The 19,738-nt window shown below is 38.7% G+C and overlaps 1 protein-coding gene across 3 annotated transcripts in view; it reads left to right on the forward strand.

Moving 5' to 3' along the window:
• LOC108433089 (pleckstrin homology domain interacting protein) overlaps positions 1-18,085 on the forward strand; it is a 63,765-nt gene extending 45,680 nt beyond the window's left edge. For all 3 annotated transcript variants that reach the window (XM_017707418.2, XM_017707426.2, XM_017707436.2), the window contains 12 exons: positions 113-224; positions 1,282-1,343; positions 2,462-2,617; positions 2,852-2,972; positions 3,862-3,987; positions 5,538-5,610; positions 5,746-5,802; positions 7,750-7,905; positions 8,504-8,656; positions 8,883-9,073; positions 10,143-10,558; positions 11,466-18,085. In XM_017707418.2, the coding sequence (XP_017562907.2) occupies positions 113-224; positions 1,282-1,343; positions 2,462-2,617; positions 2,852-2,972; positions 3,862-3,987; positions 5,538-5,610; positions 5,746-5,802; positions 7,750-7,905; positions 8,504-8,656; positions 8,883-9,073; positions 10,143-10,558; positions 11,466-12,166 (2,324 nt within the window). In that variant the 3' untranslated portion in view covers positions 12,167-18,085. The remainder of the gene's footprint in view (positions 1-112; positions 225-1,281; positions 1,344-2,461; positions 2,618-2,851; positions 2,973-3,861; positions 3,988-5,537; positions 5,611-5,745; positions 5,803-7,749; positions 7,906-8,503; positions 8,657-8,882; positions 9,074-10,142; positions 10,559-11,465) is intronic.
• The last annotated feature ends 1,653 nt before the right edge of the window (positions 18,086-19,738 follow it).

Genomic DNA, 19,738 nt, shown 5'->3' on the forward strand with positions numbered 1-19,738 from the left:
AGGAATTGTTACTAGTATAAAAATAATTATGTTCACATGTAACTAAGAAAATATAACTATTCAGTACCCACATGTACTACATTGCTGAGTACCTGTTCTTGCTTTGTTTTAGGTGATCGTTTCCGCTCTGTGATCGATGATGCTTGGTGGTTTGGTACGATCGAGAGTCAAGAGCCATACCAGGCAGAGTATCCCGACAGTCTCTTCCAATGCTACAATGTCTGGTCAGTTCTCACTGGTGCTAATTAAATATTTCATGATTAAGCCAGTGTTGTAACCTTTGCCATAGCCCAGAGTTCTGATCCTAACCATAATATGAGAGGATAGAAATTAACCCAGTTGACCCAAGCATCTTGTTGGCGACCCATTCTGAGAATTCAGTGTTTATTTGTGTCACTTGTTTGAGTGCAAGTGATGTACTTTTCCCTGCAAAACAATATACTCTCACATAAATACAGATGGTATGACCTGCTGTGTGATTCAGTTTTAAGATGACATCTTTGTAAGCGCTGTAAAAAATGGTGATTCAGACCTGTTTCTGAGCCTTTTGGCTCAGGTAGATTGCACTACAGCCAACCAGCCAATTTTATACAATCTGAAGGAGAATAACAATGAACTGAAGTGTCTTATGACTGACAAATGACACAAAAGGGGTTAACAACATGTCAAACATGAATACATGAGCTGGACTTAAATAGCATCTTTTATGTTATTATGAGTACCACTGAAATGACAAAAATGCACTTCTCCTGTCATTTCTTCTGATTGTATTTCAGTATTCAAGGTTAAAGCTGCCAAGCACTTCTGTGTGAACTTGGACACATCAGTGTACCCGAGCTATGACTCTATCGTATATTTCTCAGTACTAATCTGAAAAGTACCTATTAGATTAATTGCTAGTGTAACTGCAACTAGGCATTCTTTTGAATTACAGTAAAAGTAAATACAGATAGGACAACTTTATTTGTAATGTGTAGTAGCTAGCTAACTTTACGCTGCTCATTCTCCTATTGTCTCCTATTTGCAGAATTGAACTTATTAGGGGACAACAGTGAATGAAATGGCAGAAATAGCCACTTTTTTAGGTTGACCTTAAAGGGTTAATAGAGATGGCAGAGACATTTTATGAAAATGCTGTTTAAATGATGCTGAATCATGCTTACAGTAAACTCTATTCTGGTTAATTAGACGGCCCAGCTCAGAATCTGTGGTTTAGTTACAGTGAGTTACATCACCTTGAAAGTGAGTGTGTGGTTGTGTGTGTGTATGTGTGTTTTGCAGCTGGGATAATGGAGACACAGAAAAGATGAGCCCCTGGGACATGGAGGAGATCCCCAATGAAGGTGCCACATACACAAATACACTACTTTCACATTAGGTACGGTACCTTACAAAAGACAGAGACCAACCTTCACTTACTACATTTTAAGCAAAAAGTACAGGTTAGTCATTTTTCAAAAGATTTCTGTGGAGATTAGATATAGAATAAGTCACTCGAATAAAGAAGGGGGAAGTCAAAGTAAAACGAGGCAAAAGTAAGTACAAAGTGAAAAGTTTTCAAAACAATTTTTTAAAATTATTAAAAGACTGATGTTCATGCAAATCCTGGTAAACCACCAGAACTGTCCCCATCAGTTAAACAGCACTTAAAGCTTTCATATTTGAAAGAGAGGAGAAAATCAAGCTGCTTCAGATCTGAAACAATACACAGGTGTCTCTGTCCATCATTCCTGTGAGAAGACAACTCTGTGTGTCTAAATGGATGTGTAGCTGTCAAGAATCTGTTACTGAGGAAAAAGAAATAGACAAAAAAGAAGAAAACGTGCAAATCAATCAAAGCTGCTGATGTTCTCAAAACAATGGACCGAATGCCTCGAATCTTTTAAATGTGTTTTGTATTATTTGGATTGTGAGAAGCATAAAATTTTTACGACTTAACTTTTAAGACAGAATTTTGGAACTTTCATTGCAGATTTCTTTGAGAAACTGAAACTAACTTTCCTGGAAATAATGTAAGCTGAAAACCATCATAATAGACTTAGCTGTTTAGCCTTCAGTGTAGTTTTCTTTTAAATACATGTTTTCTTCTTCTTTCCTGACACTGAAAAATGAATAACTTGTTCTTGGCTAGAAATTAAATAAATGAAGCTTGGCCTCTGACTTTTGAACGGCACTGTATGTTATATTTTGTATATACTGTCTGTCCCACTAACATTCAGATGAACACACACACTTTATGAACAAAGTGATCCATCCATTTTGTTCAATTTTGTGAACTACTTGCTGGCTGAGCAAAGAGAGCTTAGTTGTCATGGTAACAGCTGTTAGATTGAAGGTATCAGTTGTCTGTTAGCTGTTACTATTCATTTTATAATTCAGACTGGTATTCTCTTAATAATACGTGCTGCCTTGGTGCTGTTTAACTGTGATTTTCTCTACTGACTTTTTTCTCTGTCTGCAGCTGCGTTTCCTGATGAACTGGGGCAGAGTGTGCCGTTGACTGAGGAGGAGCAGAAGGCTTTGCTGTATCGTTCTCTGGAAGGAGAGTGGGGTTCACGTACACGTGATCAAGAATGTGAACGCATCATCAGCGGCATTGACCAGCTGTCCACATTAGGTAGGAGGTCATACCTCTATTGGGTTATACAGTTTTTTGGAGGGAATTTGCAAGACTTGATTGTTTTTAGTTCACACTGTAATTCTGGGTCCAACAAAATGACCTCATCAGTAAATATGATGGGTGATCATCTCGGTCTCAACAATAAATATTGACTGTGTCATAAATTCAGTTAGTCTCTGTTAATATCAGTCATTGTTATTTCCTATCTCTCCTTGTCTCTCTGCCTCTCAGATGTTGCGACCCCATTTGCTGTGCCAGTGGATCTGCAGGCGTATCCGACATACTGTACTGTGGTGGCTTACGTCACAGACATGAGTACCATACGCAGCAGATTGGAAAATCGCTTTTACAGGTCAGCTTACATAGACACACGAACAGTTGTATGAAAACAATTGAACTGGTCAGAACTGCATCTGTCATTTTGCTATAATGTTAAAATGTAATTACATGATTACATTATTGATGAAATTGCTACTTAATAAACTACCTTTACATTTAATTTACAGTAGCATTTAAAAGTTTGTGATCACTATTTTCAGTAAAATAAAAAATAAAGCCTGCAGATAAATGCATTAAATAATTATTTTATGATGCTTCTATTCTACAGCTTTATAGACTTGAATTAGTAAGAAGCTGTAAAAAATGAAGACAACAAATCAGAATGATACCTTAATAACCAAACTATTACTATACTAAATTACTGTAAAGAAACAATTACAGTATATTATCTATCATTTGTTAACTTGTTGGTGTTCACAAAACAGCGTATTATTAAATAAATTGAAAACATTGATTAAAACATATTGAAACACCCTCTGATGTTAATCTAGATTGTATAAGTGAAAATTAAACAATACAACAAATAATGACAATTGCATGGCAAAAATATGATTTTATTTCTTTAGAACAAGACACAGCTAGTTCAAAGCTTCTATCAAAGCTTAGAATCTGAACAGAATTTCTGATTGTTTCAATGAGCTGTGAGCAAGAATGTTAATCAAAAAAAAGTTGATCATAAAATTACAACATACTTTTAATACCATCTGTGATAGTTGTGCTTTCTAGGTGTTAATGCGCACCTTCTTAATCAAATGCAAAAACACAGTGATCCATAAAATGATTGTAACATGTTCACTTCCTACATGCAGTACTCCTTATACTTCAACAGACACTCACAGATATTACTCAGTGACAGAGATGATCATCTGATGTGTTTTTTTGTGTGTGTGTTGTGTTGGCAGACGAATGTCCTCGCTGATGTGGGAGGTTCGCTACATTGAACACAACGCACAGACCTTTAACGAGCCTGGAGCTTTTATCGTCAAAACTGCCAAATTCGTGTCTGACCTGCTTCTGCAGTTTATTAAGTAAGTCTGTCTTAAGATGAAACATCAGGCTCCAGTAATGGTACCAAATGATTATTCCAAAATCAGACATGAAGTTAGAATCTTTAAAGATGCATTAGTCAATTTATTTCTTTCATTACTATTAAAAAAATAATATAATGGAAAATATCAGTCACGTTACTCGGCCCCATCTCTAACAATATGGTGGAATCAGGTTAGCAACCTATGCCAGTCAGTTTTAGCACGGAGGAAGAAAAACACAGTAAAGCTTTAGTAATGCTTTGGGTGAACCATCTTCAAGGTGATTTGTGTCATTCTAGTCAGATGATTCAACCTCCTATGCAAGTAGCAAAGCTAACTAGATGAGGCTGAAGTTAGCTTTTTATTCAGACTTTCTGTTTTACCTTAAATGCTGCTGTAGATGATATTTGGCTCATTGCAGCTTACAAAGAAAAACAGGACAGCAAAGGCACTCTTGACAGTTCTTAAGCAGCAAATCAGTATGAACCAAATGACAAGTGTTTATGGGTCTTGTAACTTGACAAACCCACTCGACAAAAGAGACACGAGAGTTAGATGCTTTCTCTGGCCAAATGCTGATGTTATATGAAGATGTTTGGTAGGATGTTTGGTAAGTAAGCATAGCGTGATTAGATGAGAAGGAGAATAAGAATACATTTTTTAAATTTCCTTGGGGGACAGTGTTGTAACCTTCTCTTGGTGCATATATCCCTTAGCTAGGTTCTTGAAAGCAACCACAACCACCCTGAGATAAACTATTCGTTAGACATGGTGTTCACTGGTATTATCATCTTGTAAAATAGTTGCTTAAGCTATGGAAAAGCACTCTTGAGATGTATGTTATATTGCATATTTCTACAGGCGTGCTTTGTGTTGATGGGTCGGAATGTGAGGCAGATCCAAAGAGTAAAGAAAAAATGTTCCAGTGTTTTTGTAGTTCACCTATTTAACTTATTTTGCTAAAGATTGAATATCTTCATCTTATAAATGCGTTTCTTAATAAATTAAAATGTCTTCATGTTGAACACCTCTTTAAAATCTAGATCCTTAAAATGGGATTGAGTTACAGGAAAAAAGGCACATTTTTATATTAGAAATGTTAAAATATCTGCTGATAGCTGCTGATGTTTATGCCCCTAAATCATACCACTTTGAAATTTTGAGTTTTCTCTAACTTTTTAACATATCACTGCATTAATAACAGATAATAACTTCCCACTTATTTGAAATGATGAGGCACCTAGCATTTGATTAAAGTTTAGCAACATGGCTTGTGATTATGCTGGAATGCCAAAAAACTTTATTCTGGTCACCGTTTACTTTAAGTTATCAGTGCAATATTACATCCTGTTCTTAACAAATGAATTGTGGCTAATTGTGCTCCTTATTGATTGTGAATGTTGTTTTATTATATGTTGTTGTGCGCAATTTGTCTCATTTGTCACATTAAAGTAAGGTTTTATAAGAAAAAAAGATCAAAAGCACCTGGTGAGTCTTGATCCGAATGAATCATGTTTTTAATTAGTCTGTTATTTTTGTGCTTTTAATAGGGACCAAAGTTGCACTGATATTATTCCACTGTATAACAGTATGAAAAAGACAGCTTTCTCAGACTCAAGTGATGTAAGTACTTCTTCCATCCTCCCTCAGAAAGACAACTACACAAACACATAGTGTTCATTTCAGGAAAATGATCTGTTAGATTAATGAGCAGATGTGTACTCTAATGCATTTGGGTTGGTTTCCATGAAAAACCAGGATGAAGAGGAGGACGAGGAGCCTGAAACGCCTGGTACCTCTAAACGCAATAAGAAGGTAAGAGTTCAGCTGTAATAATGTGTTATGGTATAGTTATAGATTTGACTGCTGTTTGGTCTTTATCAACAATGAAAGATTGTATGTACACAGACAGTGAGCTGCAGGTTAACTATTTTCCTGTTACATAGGCTGTAAGGTGGGCAGTGTGGCAAACTAAATCACAAAATTTAAAGGCATTTTTATGATAGGTCGTTTTTCTGAGGTATTATTAGGTGGGACAGAAAAAAGGTAACGTCATGTTAAAAAATATCGTCAGTGGGGGCTCCCGAGTGACGCAACCATCTAAGCATTGGCCCTATCATCAGGAGATCACGAGTTCGATCCCTGGTGATGCTACAGCCATCCGTAGCCGGGAGTCCAAGAGAGCACAATTGGCCTAGTCAGTGCAGGCGGCTGTTAGCTGACGTAACAGATCTGGTGGTTGGCGCCTTCCTCCGAGCGCCTTCCTGCTGTCCCGTGACGTTGCATGAGCGGTAGTTTGAAAAGAAGCAGTGGTTGGTTTCTCGGAGGAAGGCTAGCCTTCACTCTCCTAGCATTGGTAGTATCGTGTGATTGGGGGAGTCCTAAGTAGCGGGTGGAATTGGAAACGACTAAATTGGGGAGAAAATCGGGTAAAAAAATTAAAAAGAAAAAAATATCGTCAAAATATGAATATTGTGTATTTATTTCAGTGTGTTGTTTAACTGTTCTGTGATAGGTCTAGGACTAATTTACCGGATGGTAATTATGCTAATCAAAATGACTGTGCTTTCAAAGATTGGTCAGTATTCGTTTGGTATTGAAGAGGACCGCAGTTTGCTCAGAAAAGCATCATAATATGTTACTAATATGTTTAGTGTTGTGCAAGTTACCAAAATTAGTAATTAGTTACAGTTACTAGTTACTTTTTTCAGAAGCGATTGGATTACCAATTACTGCATACAAAAGAAATTAGTTACTACGGAAAGTATTTACGTAACTTTAACGTTGATATTCTAAAAGTTGACATCTGGCAATCATTCTATTTGGTTCTGCCTGGCTTACAGACTGCAGATGAATTTTTGGGTTTGAAATCAGGCTTTGGCTGTTTGGATGGAGTGGTCAGCAGCGCTAGCACTGTAGTCTTCCACAATTAGCTTTGCAGACACTGCATTTGGACTTGGAGAAATTGTTTGGCATCAGTACCATTTATTCATATTTTGGTATTTGTTCTGTAATGTAAAATAATGAATAATGAAATATATTTCACATAAACCCTGCATATCACAGCCCTCCACATTCTGCAGATCTCCTGGACTCCTGCGTACTGTCTTTGAACTGTCTGTGCAAAGAAAAGAATCAGAATTGTGGCAAAAGAAGCTCATGCTGTGAGAGAGAATCAAATTTGGAGATGGGCATGCAAACAATGGTTGCTTAGCGACAAAGTATCACTCTCTCTGCAGAGCTCTTAGGTCAGAACTACATGCTGTGCTGGTGGTAGTGAAATCCTGTTGGGGGCAGTTGACATGAATATATTGTTTTATTAAACATTTTCAATTAACCTTCTGTGTATGATCACGTGTTTTTGGGTCACAGTCGTGGATCTGTATGTTAATCAAATTGAATTTGACTGACTGAGAATAGAGAGTTTCTCGTGTGTTTGCCAAACCACAGTCTGAGCGAGTGTAGCTGTAGCTCATCAGCAGGCATTAGTTCTGATAGAATGCAATACCAGTAAAAGTTATTTTATTACATTGTTTTCAGTGGATTAACATTTTTAACTAAATCATGTATATTACATATTCAACTTTAAAGGTATACATGTCCAACTTGGATGCTCATTATGTGGATGTGATGGTGATCAATTTGTGACTGAAGATGTCATGCTTAATTATCCCTGTCTGACACTCATGCTTTCTTGCTTAAGACTGGACTGCTGATGTCATAACTTCTAGCATGAATCTGATAGTATGTTGTCCCATTTAGGGTAAGCAGCAGCCTATTCTGAGAAATCTGAGGAATAAGCCAGCATCTGGAGACCCCCAGGCCTGGAGGGGGCGCTGCAGAGAACTGCTGGAGCTCATTTTCCAGTGTGAGGACTCTGAGCCTTTCCGACAACCTGTGGATCTGGAAGAATACCCGGTAAGGTGTGCATACAGACAAAACGCTGTAGACAAATGCAGACAGTCTAAAATAGTCTAAAATTTGTCTCGCAAGCCAGACGTCTGCAGAGAGTCTGGTACTTTTCATAACATGGACAAGAACCGCATATCTTGTTAGGAAGATGCCGATTGACTGATGTGACAAACAAACAATCACAGCCTGCTGGCACAGGTTATTGAGGGTATGCTATTGTGAAAATCCCACGGATAAATATCTTGCTCTGAAAAGCTCATTTTTGTTACAATGTCCACAGTTTTGCTTTAGAAACTAAACTTTGTTTCCTGTCTGAATGAAAAAACTGCTAATAGTTCTGGCCAGCTTTGTGTGCAAAAGATATCAATGCTCTGTTTCTGTGTGGGCAGAATTTCCAAGGCTGAGACTGGTTTAGAGTGAACCTAGTTTCACTGAAAATAACAGATAATGACAAGCAAATATTAAATTTACATTTCATTAACATTTAACACATTTACATTTGTATGAACTAGTGGTGGGCTCTTTCTTCAGATTCACTAACTCAAGCACTACACATATGCTTTGAAAACTGTATGAACAGGAAGATGTGCACAATGTCTTTTAGGATTATCTGGACATTGTGGATACCCCTATGGACTTTGGTACAGTCCTGAGCACTCTTCTAGCAGGAGAGTATGAATCTCCTATGGACTTATGCAAAGATGTGCGACTCATCTTCAGTAATTCCAAAGCCTACACACCCAGCAAGAAGTCCAGGGTAAGAAATATATCAATAGAATAATTGTTTAGTAATATTATTATCTATCATTTAATATTACATGGATATCAGAACAAAGCCAATCAAATCATGGTCTCCATATTATTTTGCCACTCAATTGTGACACTATTCTGTATGAACAAAATATACATTTTTTTTATACAGTGGAATATTTGTTTGTTTGTAGATCTACAGTACGAGTCTTCGAATATTTGTTTGTTTGTAGATCTACAGTATGAGTCTTCGGCTGTCTGCCCTGTTTGAAGAGCACGTCAGCTCAATTTTAGCCGATTTCAAAGCAGCTCAGAGTCTACAAAAGGAGCGACTGACTCGACAGCGCCTGCACACAGAACGACCGACCAGACAAACCATGAAGAGAAGAAGAAGAAGCTCCTCCCCATCCAGCTCTGCATCCAGGTACACACATTTATGGGTATCCAGAGAGTTATAATAATAATAATCTCTTAGCCATGCAAAACACAGTAAAGTAATGAGTAGTTTATTTTAGGGCTGTCTCCAACTGAGGATTTTATTAAACATAATACCTATCTGACTTTTCACTACACCCCTAACAACACCCTGACCACAGACTAGTGTTAAAACTACTTTTCAAATGGAAGCTTGAATTTGCTATATGTGTTATTGAGAATGTTTGTTTTTATTGTGTTTTTAGTGCACTATTTACATTACAGTGAAATAAATCAGAAATACTTCTGCTTTAGTCCATAATGCAGGGTTGTAGGTTAGTTTGGTACTCGAGTGAATTGCAGGATAAAACGGCTAATATTGCATTTAAGAAAAATCAACCAGTGTAGAGTGTAGAAAATCTATACAAAATGCAGCACTCTACACTCTACTCAACAATCTGATTGGCCACCCCTAGCGCTTATTTGCATGTATTTCAACGTTTTACCACTGTCTTTGCCAAGACTGCTCCCCTGCCACTCCCACAACCTGCCATGCAACTGCTGTCAGGCTTTGTAGAAATCAATGAACAGTATCTTTTCAATTGTATAATGTAAGCACAGAGTAATCATGACCACTTTTTAAGGTTAAAAATGCTTAGTCAAAAATGCCTTTTCTAGACCTTGTGTTCTGCTTTTTTGGAATAATTTTTTTTACCCACATGGAAGATTTTTGCAACAATTTTTTTCCAAGTTGCATCTCTTTGCTCATGAGTACCCAATGTGTTGTATGACGGATGTGAACAATTTAATCAGTATAACAGGGGTGTGCTTTAACACAGACTCACCAGCTATATGGTTCAGATTTCCGTTTGAAAGATGTAAAATTTGAACCATAATTCTCTTATAAATAAATAAGCAAATTCAAGAATTAATAAAGAAATGCAGTAAAAGCATTCAGCTCAGTGTCAAAATCTTAGTCCAAGAACTTGGCAACATATTTGTCCTCTAGTCGACTCAGCCTAGGTTGACCACGTTTTTAGTCACCAGTTAACGCTTATGTCTGTCTTCTTCCCCGTTAGCCCTGAGAGGAAGAGGCGTGTCTCTTCTCGCGCTCCTCCCCGATCTGAAGCAGCAGTTCCTCCCACCCCAGCTGGCCCCTCCCGGCCTCCCTTCTTAAGACAGACACTTCCGCATATCAATGGAAAGCCAGAACCTGTTGTAGCCACGGGACGCACTCGTAGCTCCGCCCGTTCTGGAACTCATTCCACAGACCCGCCTCCCTCACAGTCATCTCCACCTCCTGCCCCCACCCACAGTAAAGGAGCTGAACCCTCCTCCAAAAACCTCAGAGCTCAGAATTCTCACTCCACACCAAGCATCTCCCGGGAAACAGAGAGCTCTGCCGTTGCTCATAGTAATGGGGGAGGGGGAGGGGGAGGGGGTGGGGGCAGAGAGTCCAGGAGGAAACTTCGTACCCCAGTTAAGCATACACCAGGTTAGTGAATGGTAACATTATTACAGTTTTCATTTAAATATGAGATGTAGGATTGGCCATTTGATCAGTAATTAAATGTCAACAAGTAATGATCAGTTTTTAAAAGTTTCATTCTGGAAGATCGACACTTTGCTTGTCACTTCTTTCGCTGCCATTTTCTTTCATACCAAGTCAATCTGCACTAAGCAAATCAAAATGCATCTTCAAACCAGACGTATTTTTATTCCCCAAAAGTTCAAGCAGCACTTCTGTGAAAGATCATTCACAAAAATGTAAAAAATGACCATAAACAAAGCCCATTTATTATTTTTATTTTGACTGATCTGTGTTGCAGTTCTGTGATGTAAGTAATGTAAGCCAGGTAAGTGCATTCACACTGTGTTAAAGTGATACTGCCAGAGTGTTGTAGCATAATTATACAAGACCACTGCTAGCTCTAGTCTGTTAGGGACCTTAAGCAGCATAATGGTATAGTAAACTTAGAAGCTGTTAGGGGGTCCCCTGCTGGCTATGGAGCCCTAAGCAGCTGCTTATGTTATTTATTACATAGAGCTGGAGCTATGCATGACTCTTACTGTTTATGTGGCACTTCATTTGATTCATATTATCTAAATATAGATAGATTTTTTGTTTAATAATTTTAAATGCCAGTTTGTTCTATTAAAGAGCAAATAATGTTATTTCTAATGTTGGCTAATGGACTGTGCAGGAAATGTGCTACTGCATTTCAAGTGTTCATTTAGCCCACACAGTGTGAGCTCCAGGTAAAAAAAAAAAAAAGAATAATAACAATTAGCTATCTGCCATCCTTGACGTTTGCAATGTTATGTAGTTTTATTTTTTATTATATTTGTTGTAGAATTTACATGTTACTCAGAAACTTTTATATTGTCTGTTTTTCTGTTAGGTCCAGTGGATCACAGTCCTCCACCGCTGAACAGTGTTCATCTGAATGGCCATAGTAGCCAAGTGACTTTGGGTGTAGTGAAAAGGGGGCGGGGCAGACCCAGACTAGAGTCTCAAATAAGGACAGCAGAGGTGGCTGAGCCACCTACTTTGCCCCACCCTTCCGGAAAGAAGCGAGGCAGGAAAAGTAAAAAAGAACTGGAGGCTCTTCAGATAAACTCTGCCCATGAAGATGAGCTCGAGTCCACAGGCGATGAGGGCAGGGTCTCATCCGCAACACAGGATGCTAACTTGTCAGACTCTGGGGCGGGGCTTGCTGAGCAACCAAGAAAGCGGGGCAGACCACGAATAGTCAGGACAACAGAGCAGGCTCCGCCTACTCAAGCCCCCTCCGAGCCCAAAAGTGTGAGGAGGAGCAGTCGCCGTGGCAACGAACCTGCCACGCCTTCTGCCCCTGGTTCAGCTCTAAGGGAGGCAGATAGAGAGTTGGATGGGGTGGAGTCTGGAGGCGATGGGAACTCCAAGGGGCAAATGAGAACGCGCAACCAGGGTCGTAGGACAGCGTTCTATAACGAGGAAGACTCTGAGGAGGAGCAGAGACAGCTTCTGTTTGAGGACACCTCCATCACTTTCGGCACGTCCAGCAAAGGCAGAGTTCGCAAACTCACAGAGAAGGCCAAAGCCAACCTCATTGGCTGGTAATGCTGCCAATCTGCTGGTCCCTTGTGACATCATCCCACAGTGAAAAAAACAGTGCTTTAGAATTACCTGATTTAAATGTGTACATCAGTTCCACTTGAGTATTACATCAACACAATTATTGAAAATAGAAGAAAGACAAAATTGTGTTAAATAAGAGTGAGACAGTTTAGTACAGTATTAAACCATCTACTCTACTGAGGTTGTTTCATTTCCATCTTTGGTGGGATTCATATTGTGTTTTTTCTGAAGGCGTAAAAACGCAACATGCACTGCACTGTAAAAAGTAGCTGGTCAGATCTACTTAAAAAAAACTACTTCATGTAATAAGCAATTGAACTAGTTTTATTCAACTCAAAAATTACTTTGAAAGAATCGTTTACTCTTGAATACTGAATACTTAGTGAATACTTGTTACTTGTTTACTTGTTATCACATGAAGTCATTTTTTAAGTAGATCTGACCAGGCACTTTTTACAGTGTGTGTAGTCTTCTGGCTATGTCTCCTTGTTGCTAAGCAACAATAGCATTGTAAATGCCAATCAGCTGTGCTAACTGGCTGTCATTTCGATATATGTAGGCAGAAAGCTCTGTCTGTCACTCGCCCCTTTAGTGAGTGATCTATTAACTAGCAAATGTGGTGCTTCTAGTAAAAGCAAACTGAAAAAGCTGCTTTTTGCTTGGGCCATGCTCATTTTGCTCAATTAAATTATGCACTATATGGTACTCTGAGACGCAAACTCACTGAAGGCGTAACTTCCTTTTCATTGGTCAGCACAGAAAAATGGTTATAACATACACTAATTGACCTCCTCTAGCTGGAGCATTCCTCACAAAAGACAAGTGCACTAAAACCACGAAGAAAGCACTTCCCATTGAGAGTAAATGCCTAGGACTGTGAGAAATATACAGTGTGAACCCTACCTTTCAATAATCGCTGTCAGTGATCAGAACTAGGCGCACATCCAAAGATAGCAAATCTTGATCCCACAATCAGAAATAGCTTTGAACCTGAAAACATTGTTAAATTGTTAAACTCCTAGTGTTGATGTATTTTGTTCATGTGCAACCAATGTGTGATTAGGAATCAGGTAAATTTAAAACACTTCTTTTTTTCAGTGCATATCTCTGCCCCGCTGCTGCCCCGTGATGCACTGGGGCAACACACACCATTCCTGCTGCTATCTGACTGTCTGAGTTTATCTGAATCGTTGATTCTGACTCTGACTTGAGTATGACTCTGAATCTTTTGACTCTCCTCAGCGGCTCTGTACTGAAGGGCTTCTGTCCTCAAACGGTCGCTTGACCCCTGAAAGCCCCAGACACGCTTCCCCTTCAGTTAAAACGCACACACAGTGAAACATGCATTTACCAATGTTTTCATTTACACTGCACTGCTTGATTGAAAACCAGTGAGTCAAGGTACTTCAGTCTGACAGACATCGCAGTTTCTTTTCTTGCATTATGTTTTTACCACAGTTGTAGTTGCTAATGGCAACACATCAAACTGTTCTTCAGTTTTTAACAGAGTGTTCTCCAAGTGTGCGCGTGAGTGCCTGAGAGTTTGTGTATGTGGAGTTTCAGAGTGGGATATTTTGGTGGTTATGCAATGATGGACCTTTTAAACTGTTCCTGTTGTCTCTAAATGTCTATTTAAAGTACTACTGGGATGAGATTAGTTTTATATGAGGAAGTGGGTAATGTCATTGTTACTTGTGTTTCTTAGTGATTTTAGTCCCATCCAAATATGTCATGTCAATAATATTTACGGACCTCGTCAGTAAAGATAGCCTGTTTTTTACCTGCTGTAAAAGGAGCTGAAAAAATGGCCGCAGATTATATTAATTTTATAAATTCCCCTTGTGAAACTCAAAAAACATTTTCTTCTATTCTCTGTAGCCCAGATCAAGCAGATACGTGTTCTTCTTGTCAAGTTTACAATTTGAAATATTGAAACATAGAATGACTGAGAAAAGTTTGATTTTATGATGATGTTGGCTGTAAATGACAATGATAATGATGCATTCATTTAACATAGCTCGGTAGAAACAAGGTGCACAAAATTACAGTTAAAGGGCCATTATTGTGGAAAAAAATTTTCCTCACTTCTTTAGATGAAAGAGTGAGAAGTAGTATGCGAACATTCTTAAGTGGGCCATATAATGGAAAAATACATTTTCACTTTTTAAGCAGTACAAATGTAATACAAAAACATTGTTAAAAACAGACTGCTTTGAATTCATGATGTCACGAGAACCAACTCATTTACTTACATCCACCCATTCAGCCTACAGCAGTTTAGCCCTGACCTTTTACACTGAAGTTGTAAGCAGTGTTTCAGTTCTGACTGCTCTTTCAATGAGGCACAATACAAGAGAGAGAATGAGAACAGAGGTCATTTGCATTTATCAGTCTAACGGGCACAGTAACAAAAAACAGCCTGGTTAATTCTAAGGGATAAAGACAGTTAAAAAAAAGTAATGTAAAAATTAATTCTGAAGAGGAACCTGGAGGAAAAAAATACAAGAAAAATGTGGCATATGGACCCTTTAAAACAGTGCCAGTCCAGCAATCTAACATTGGCCCATTTTGAATTCATTGTTTTTATGATGTCACAAAAATTGGTGCATTTTCATATGTCTGCTTTTCAGCCTTGTCTATTCACAGTAAAGTTATTGTTGAGCGTAGAGTGTTTAAAGCTGTACTGCCAATTAGAACAGAGCTTATGTACATATGTCTTAAAGGCACATTAATAAATCCAACCTGTTGAATTCAGAAGAATAAAGGTAGGGAAAATGGTCCTGTAAAAATGTATTATGTTTTGTTTAAAAACCACACATCCATCAAAAGCAGACCCCTTGAGGATATGAGCCCTTTAAATGTTTGGACAAGTTTTCTATTACATTTCTAATTGTTGAACATTTCTAATTGTTGTTCTAATTGGCCTCCCATCTCTCATCTCCTATCAATTTTTACCAAAATTTCCGTGTGAATCGGTCATAAACATTACAGACATGCTGTGGAGAAATGACCTTAACCCACCTCCTCAGAAAAAAACAGGTCCCATCTGAATAGCATTTAAGTGAAAGGAAGAAATGATGTCTGGGTTTGGCAAGTTTTTATATGACTAGCAATACCTTGTGCCTTTTGATCATTTAAATACAATGTTCATTCTTTGTACTCCACACTTTATAGTGTTGTGTGTATGTCGGATAGTCGATTGTTATTGATTTATCTAGAACAAATTGTTTCATTGAACTGGTGTAATAGGCCAATGTCTCTGACCTCTGTTTATGCGTATGTGTGTGTGTGGTAGAGAGATGACCTCATGCTGTGAGTGGTCTGTAAGGCATGTAATTGATGTGACATTAGGCATGGACACTTTTATTGCCCGGAATTCTCAGCGTGGCACTGCAAACGGATTAACCTGCCACACGCACACATACTCAACTGTTCACTGATGAGAGCTCTATTCATGTTCACAGCACTTCTGTACTGTACTACGGGGTTCATCTAGTATTTGAGCGTACCTCCACCGAGCAGGGGTTGAGAGGGGATTCTTCCCTATGCATTGTGATGGAATGCAAGTTTTTTTTTTTCCTGGAAGCGCACATTCCTTTCATGCTAGCAAAAACGCTCAGTCGGAAACACTGTGCGGCTGTCTTTATGTGTTGAGGAGTGTTGGAGTGTTTCTTTCTGATGCATTGGCCGGTCAAGCTGATCTCGCAGAGAGGAGAGAAAGAGATTCAGTCTCTGTGGTTTTGCCTGTGCCTTGGAACACTGTGTGTTTGTGTGTGTATATATATACATATATATATGTTTGTGTGAGTGAGAGAGAGAGAGAGAGAAAGAGAGAGAGAGATTTTGGGGGGCATATGGTGGGAAAGAGACAGATATATAGATTTAAAACTGGTACTACATGCTAAATGCTTAATGGATTCAGTCTCCTTGAGGTTTTTATTGTTTTTTTGGCTTGGTTTAGTTGATGCTTTACATATGTGCACTTATTTTCAGCTGAAACATTTTTTTGCCAGAAAGTTTGTTTTTTTGATCCTGCTCATTGTCAGCAGTTGTGGTCTGGTCAGGTCCGGCACTGTAAAAAGTGATGCATTGAGTAGACATCATTCAAATGTGTTGATTATTTCTACATGAATAAAATCTATTACTTCAACACATATTATTGCCAAAAGTATGTAAAACTAAAAGATACAATTATGTGGATGTAATTTATTTTATTCATGGGGAAACATTTGAAAATTTACAAGACATATGCAATACTTCATAGTGATAAAAATTAGGCAGCATTGTGAATAGCTTGGTCATCTTAATGCCTCATTGTATGCGTATTTTATCCGTGTAGTTGAGTTTCTTGAAGACCAGGCAGTGCTGCAGCCTCAGCTTGCCTCAGAGTATGAGCATTTAAATCCTGAAGCTATAATGTAAAAGGCAATGCGGCTGTACAGGGTAATGGATAGAACCGCTGCTCTGAACACAGGAGTGCACAGGGGTTCGTTTCCCCATTCAGGCAGGATTACAGGCAAGACAGGCGATGCATCGCAAACAACATTCCCTGCAATACAAAACAAGTATGATTGTGTATCAGTTGCTCTAGTGGGTTTTTTTTTAGAGAGCTTTTACGTTTTGTTCACGAGACCTAACTATGTGCCTAGAAGTGGTCCAGAGAATGAGGGCTTGAGTTTGGAAAAAAAAAACGCATCACTCGTGTCATCCTAAGGGACTCAAATCTTTACATTTGCATATTGCTGGATAAGGACATGGCGTGCATCCAGTAACTGCTCTACATTGCAGTTTGAGTTGGTAGCCTCTTGAAGGAACAATATAAATTTATGTGCCTGTTGCTAAAAGCAAATTCTTTTTTGTCAGAAACAGTGAAGGGATCAAGCTATTATTCACCATTTAGCAGAAACCATGTGCACAAAGGTGATGTATGGAGCTGTGCAATCAATGCCTGGTTCAAAATAACATCTCCCATGTGGAAACTGACCTTCAATAATGAGTCCTTCCCCCAAACGAGTCCTGGATTTGGAACTATTCACAAAGAGACCTGAACAGTTATCAGCTGTATTCTTTCTTATTTTATTTAACACTTTGGATCTACTTGGCAACAGTTTATGTTTAACTTATATTGCATATATATAGTATATATTGCATATATACAGTTATTTCCCTTTCGACTAAAAATATCATATCTGATAATGCAATGGCATCAAGATATATATATCACTTATTGCCAAAAAGCTGGAAAATATTGAGTTCTATTGTGTTTTGAACCATGTTGTCCAGCCCTGTGTGGAAATGCTATACTCATTTGAATAAAGTAAGTTCACTGCATCACTTTTTGTCAGTGCACCCTGGCAGTACTGATCTAGCCCATAGCTTTAAAACTGGTTTGGTGAACCAAAGCCCCATATGGCTGTATGTGTCTGTGTGGATGGGCATTTGTAGCGAATGGCTGTATGACGTGTGAGGGTCTGTGCATGTGTGTTGTTTATACTCTGTGTGAATGTATGTGTGAGTACGTCATTGAGATGGTTTTATAATCACATGTTGCAAAAAGCTTATTACGTCTGGCCGTTGACCCTTCCCTATTCACCATACTGCTACCTGCACAGAAAGTGCCATCCCACGGACACTGAGAGCAAAAGCGGGCTGCATGTGCACTCGGCCCTCTGTCCCAGGTGTCCTGAGGGGCTCACACGTTTAGGGGTTGGGTTTTCCCTCACTGGTCCGATATGCCTGGACCGAGAGGACTTTCTATGTTAGTTTGTATACTTTTATATAAAGACTTAAGAGTAAATGCAAAAAAAGAAACATTAAGATAGAATGTACGTGTAGGGAGTACTGTTGTCTTTAGTTAGTTCATACTGATATTTTATTGAAATAAACAGTTGTGTTTCCACACGCTGCCTTGTGTCTACTTTCTGTATGATGAAAATGTACTTGAAGTGTTCATATAATAGAAAGTGTATTTTTTTTTCCATAGCAACATTGGCAACCACCTGGGATACCATAGCAGTGGTCTTTCAACACCTTAGAAACCAACTGGAAAACTATCCTAGCCAACAAGATAGGAAAACAGCCTAGCCAAGCCTTGACAGTCACCTGAGATATGATAGCAATGGCTTAGCAGCACCTTAGCAACTACATAGGAGACCAACCAATGGCCAACCAACCTTAACAACCACCTGGAACACTAGCAACAGCATATTGACACCTTAAAAATCACCTTAGATACGATAACAATGGCTTAGCAACACCTTAGTAACTACATGGGATACCATAGCAATGGTCTAGCAACACTAGCAACCAACTATAGCAGCAGCCTAACAACATCTTACATAGCATAGTGTCAGGAATTACTTCATGAACAAAAGTTATTAAAACAATCAAGTGATCTGCAACTGCTTTAACTTCTGAAGTATTATTTGCTGGCTTTGTCAAGCCAACCTACAGTTTGTTAACAAACTTTCCCTTCTAGCTTTTTGTTTAAATGACTTGGTTGTGCTATGTAAACAGTTTCAAAATGTACTGTTCCGTTCAAAGTCCAAACATTATTTGTAAACTAAGTAAACTAAACTGTTTTGAAATTTTCATGGCTATGATATCACAACCACAAACATGTTTACAAATGTGGCCTTGCAGTCATCATTTGCACATACCTGCGAGGCTGTAGGGTGCTCCGTTTCTCACCTTGGTACTCAAATGGGACCTCTTGAGCACAAGACCTTTAGCAAGGACTGCATCTCACAATACCTTGAGACACAGACAAGGACCTGTGAGATTGGATGGATTTGCTTACAGTTGTCTAACCAGCAAGGCAGAGAAGAAGATATTCAAATTCAAGATATTGAAATTTATCAATTGAATTTGTCAATGAGCTGCATTATGCATGTCACCTGTATTAAGCCTTTTTTACAGAACACTTTAAACCTAGTGACCTTAACATTGCACTCTGTGTGTATTTTGTTGATCTCACCAAAGTGCAGACTAATTAGGGGTGCAGGACTTTGGGAACAGGTTCATGGACGCCTATTCGCCCTACAGCAGTTTAACCCTGCCCATTTACAGTGAAGTCATAAAGAGTGTTGTTACTGCAGACAAGGCACAGAAAGTTGGACATATATGGTCAAACAAAAATAAGCTGACTGTTCACTGCAATAATAATACAAACAAGAACATGCATTACATGGGTCATCAAACACATCTTTTGAACCATTAACACCTCTTGTTAATGTCCATCTTGTTAATGTTTCAATTCTGAGCTGTACGTGGGCTCCTGCTGTCTGGTAATATGATGCTGGTGTAAGATCCTGATGGGGTTTTCTTGCTTGCCTCCAGGACCTGCTTGACCACTTTAGAGGCTCTTTCATGTGCTGTTTGCCCTCCTGCTGTGATGAAAAAGCCTCACCTGAATGCTCCAGAGATTTTAATGAATAATCATCATGTCTCTCTTGAACTCCTGTCATGATTTGTAATGAGCTTCACTATTGGTAGTGCCAATATCCTTCTTCCTTACAGGTTCTCATTTCAACATACTGTACATGCCTGATACGG

The sequence above is a fragment of the Pygocentrus nattereri genome, chromosome 9 (genome assembly GCF_015220715.1).
Source record: "Pygocentrus nattereri isolate fPygNat1 chromosome 9, fPygNat1.pri, whole genome shotgun sequence".
NCBI lineage: Eukaryota > Metazoa > Chordata > Actinopteri > Characiformes > Serrasalmidae > Pygocentrus > Pygocentrus nattereri.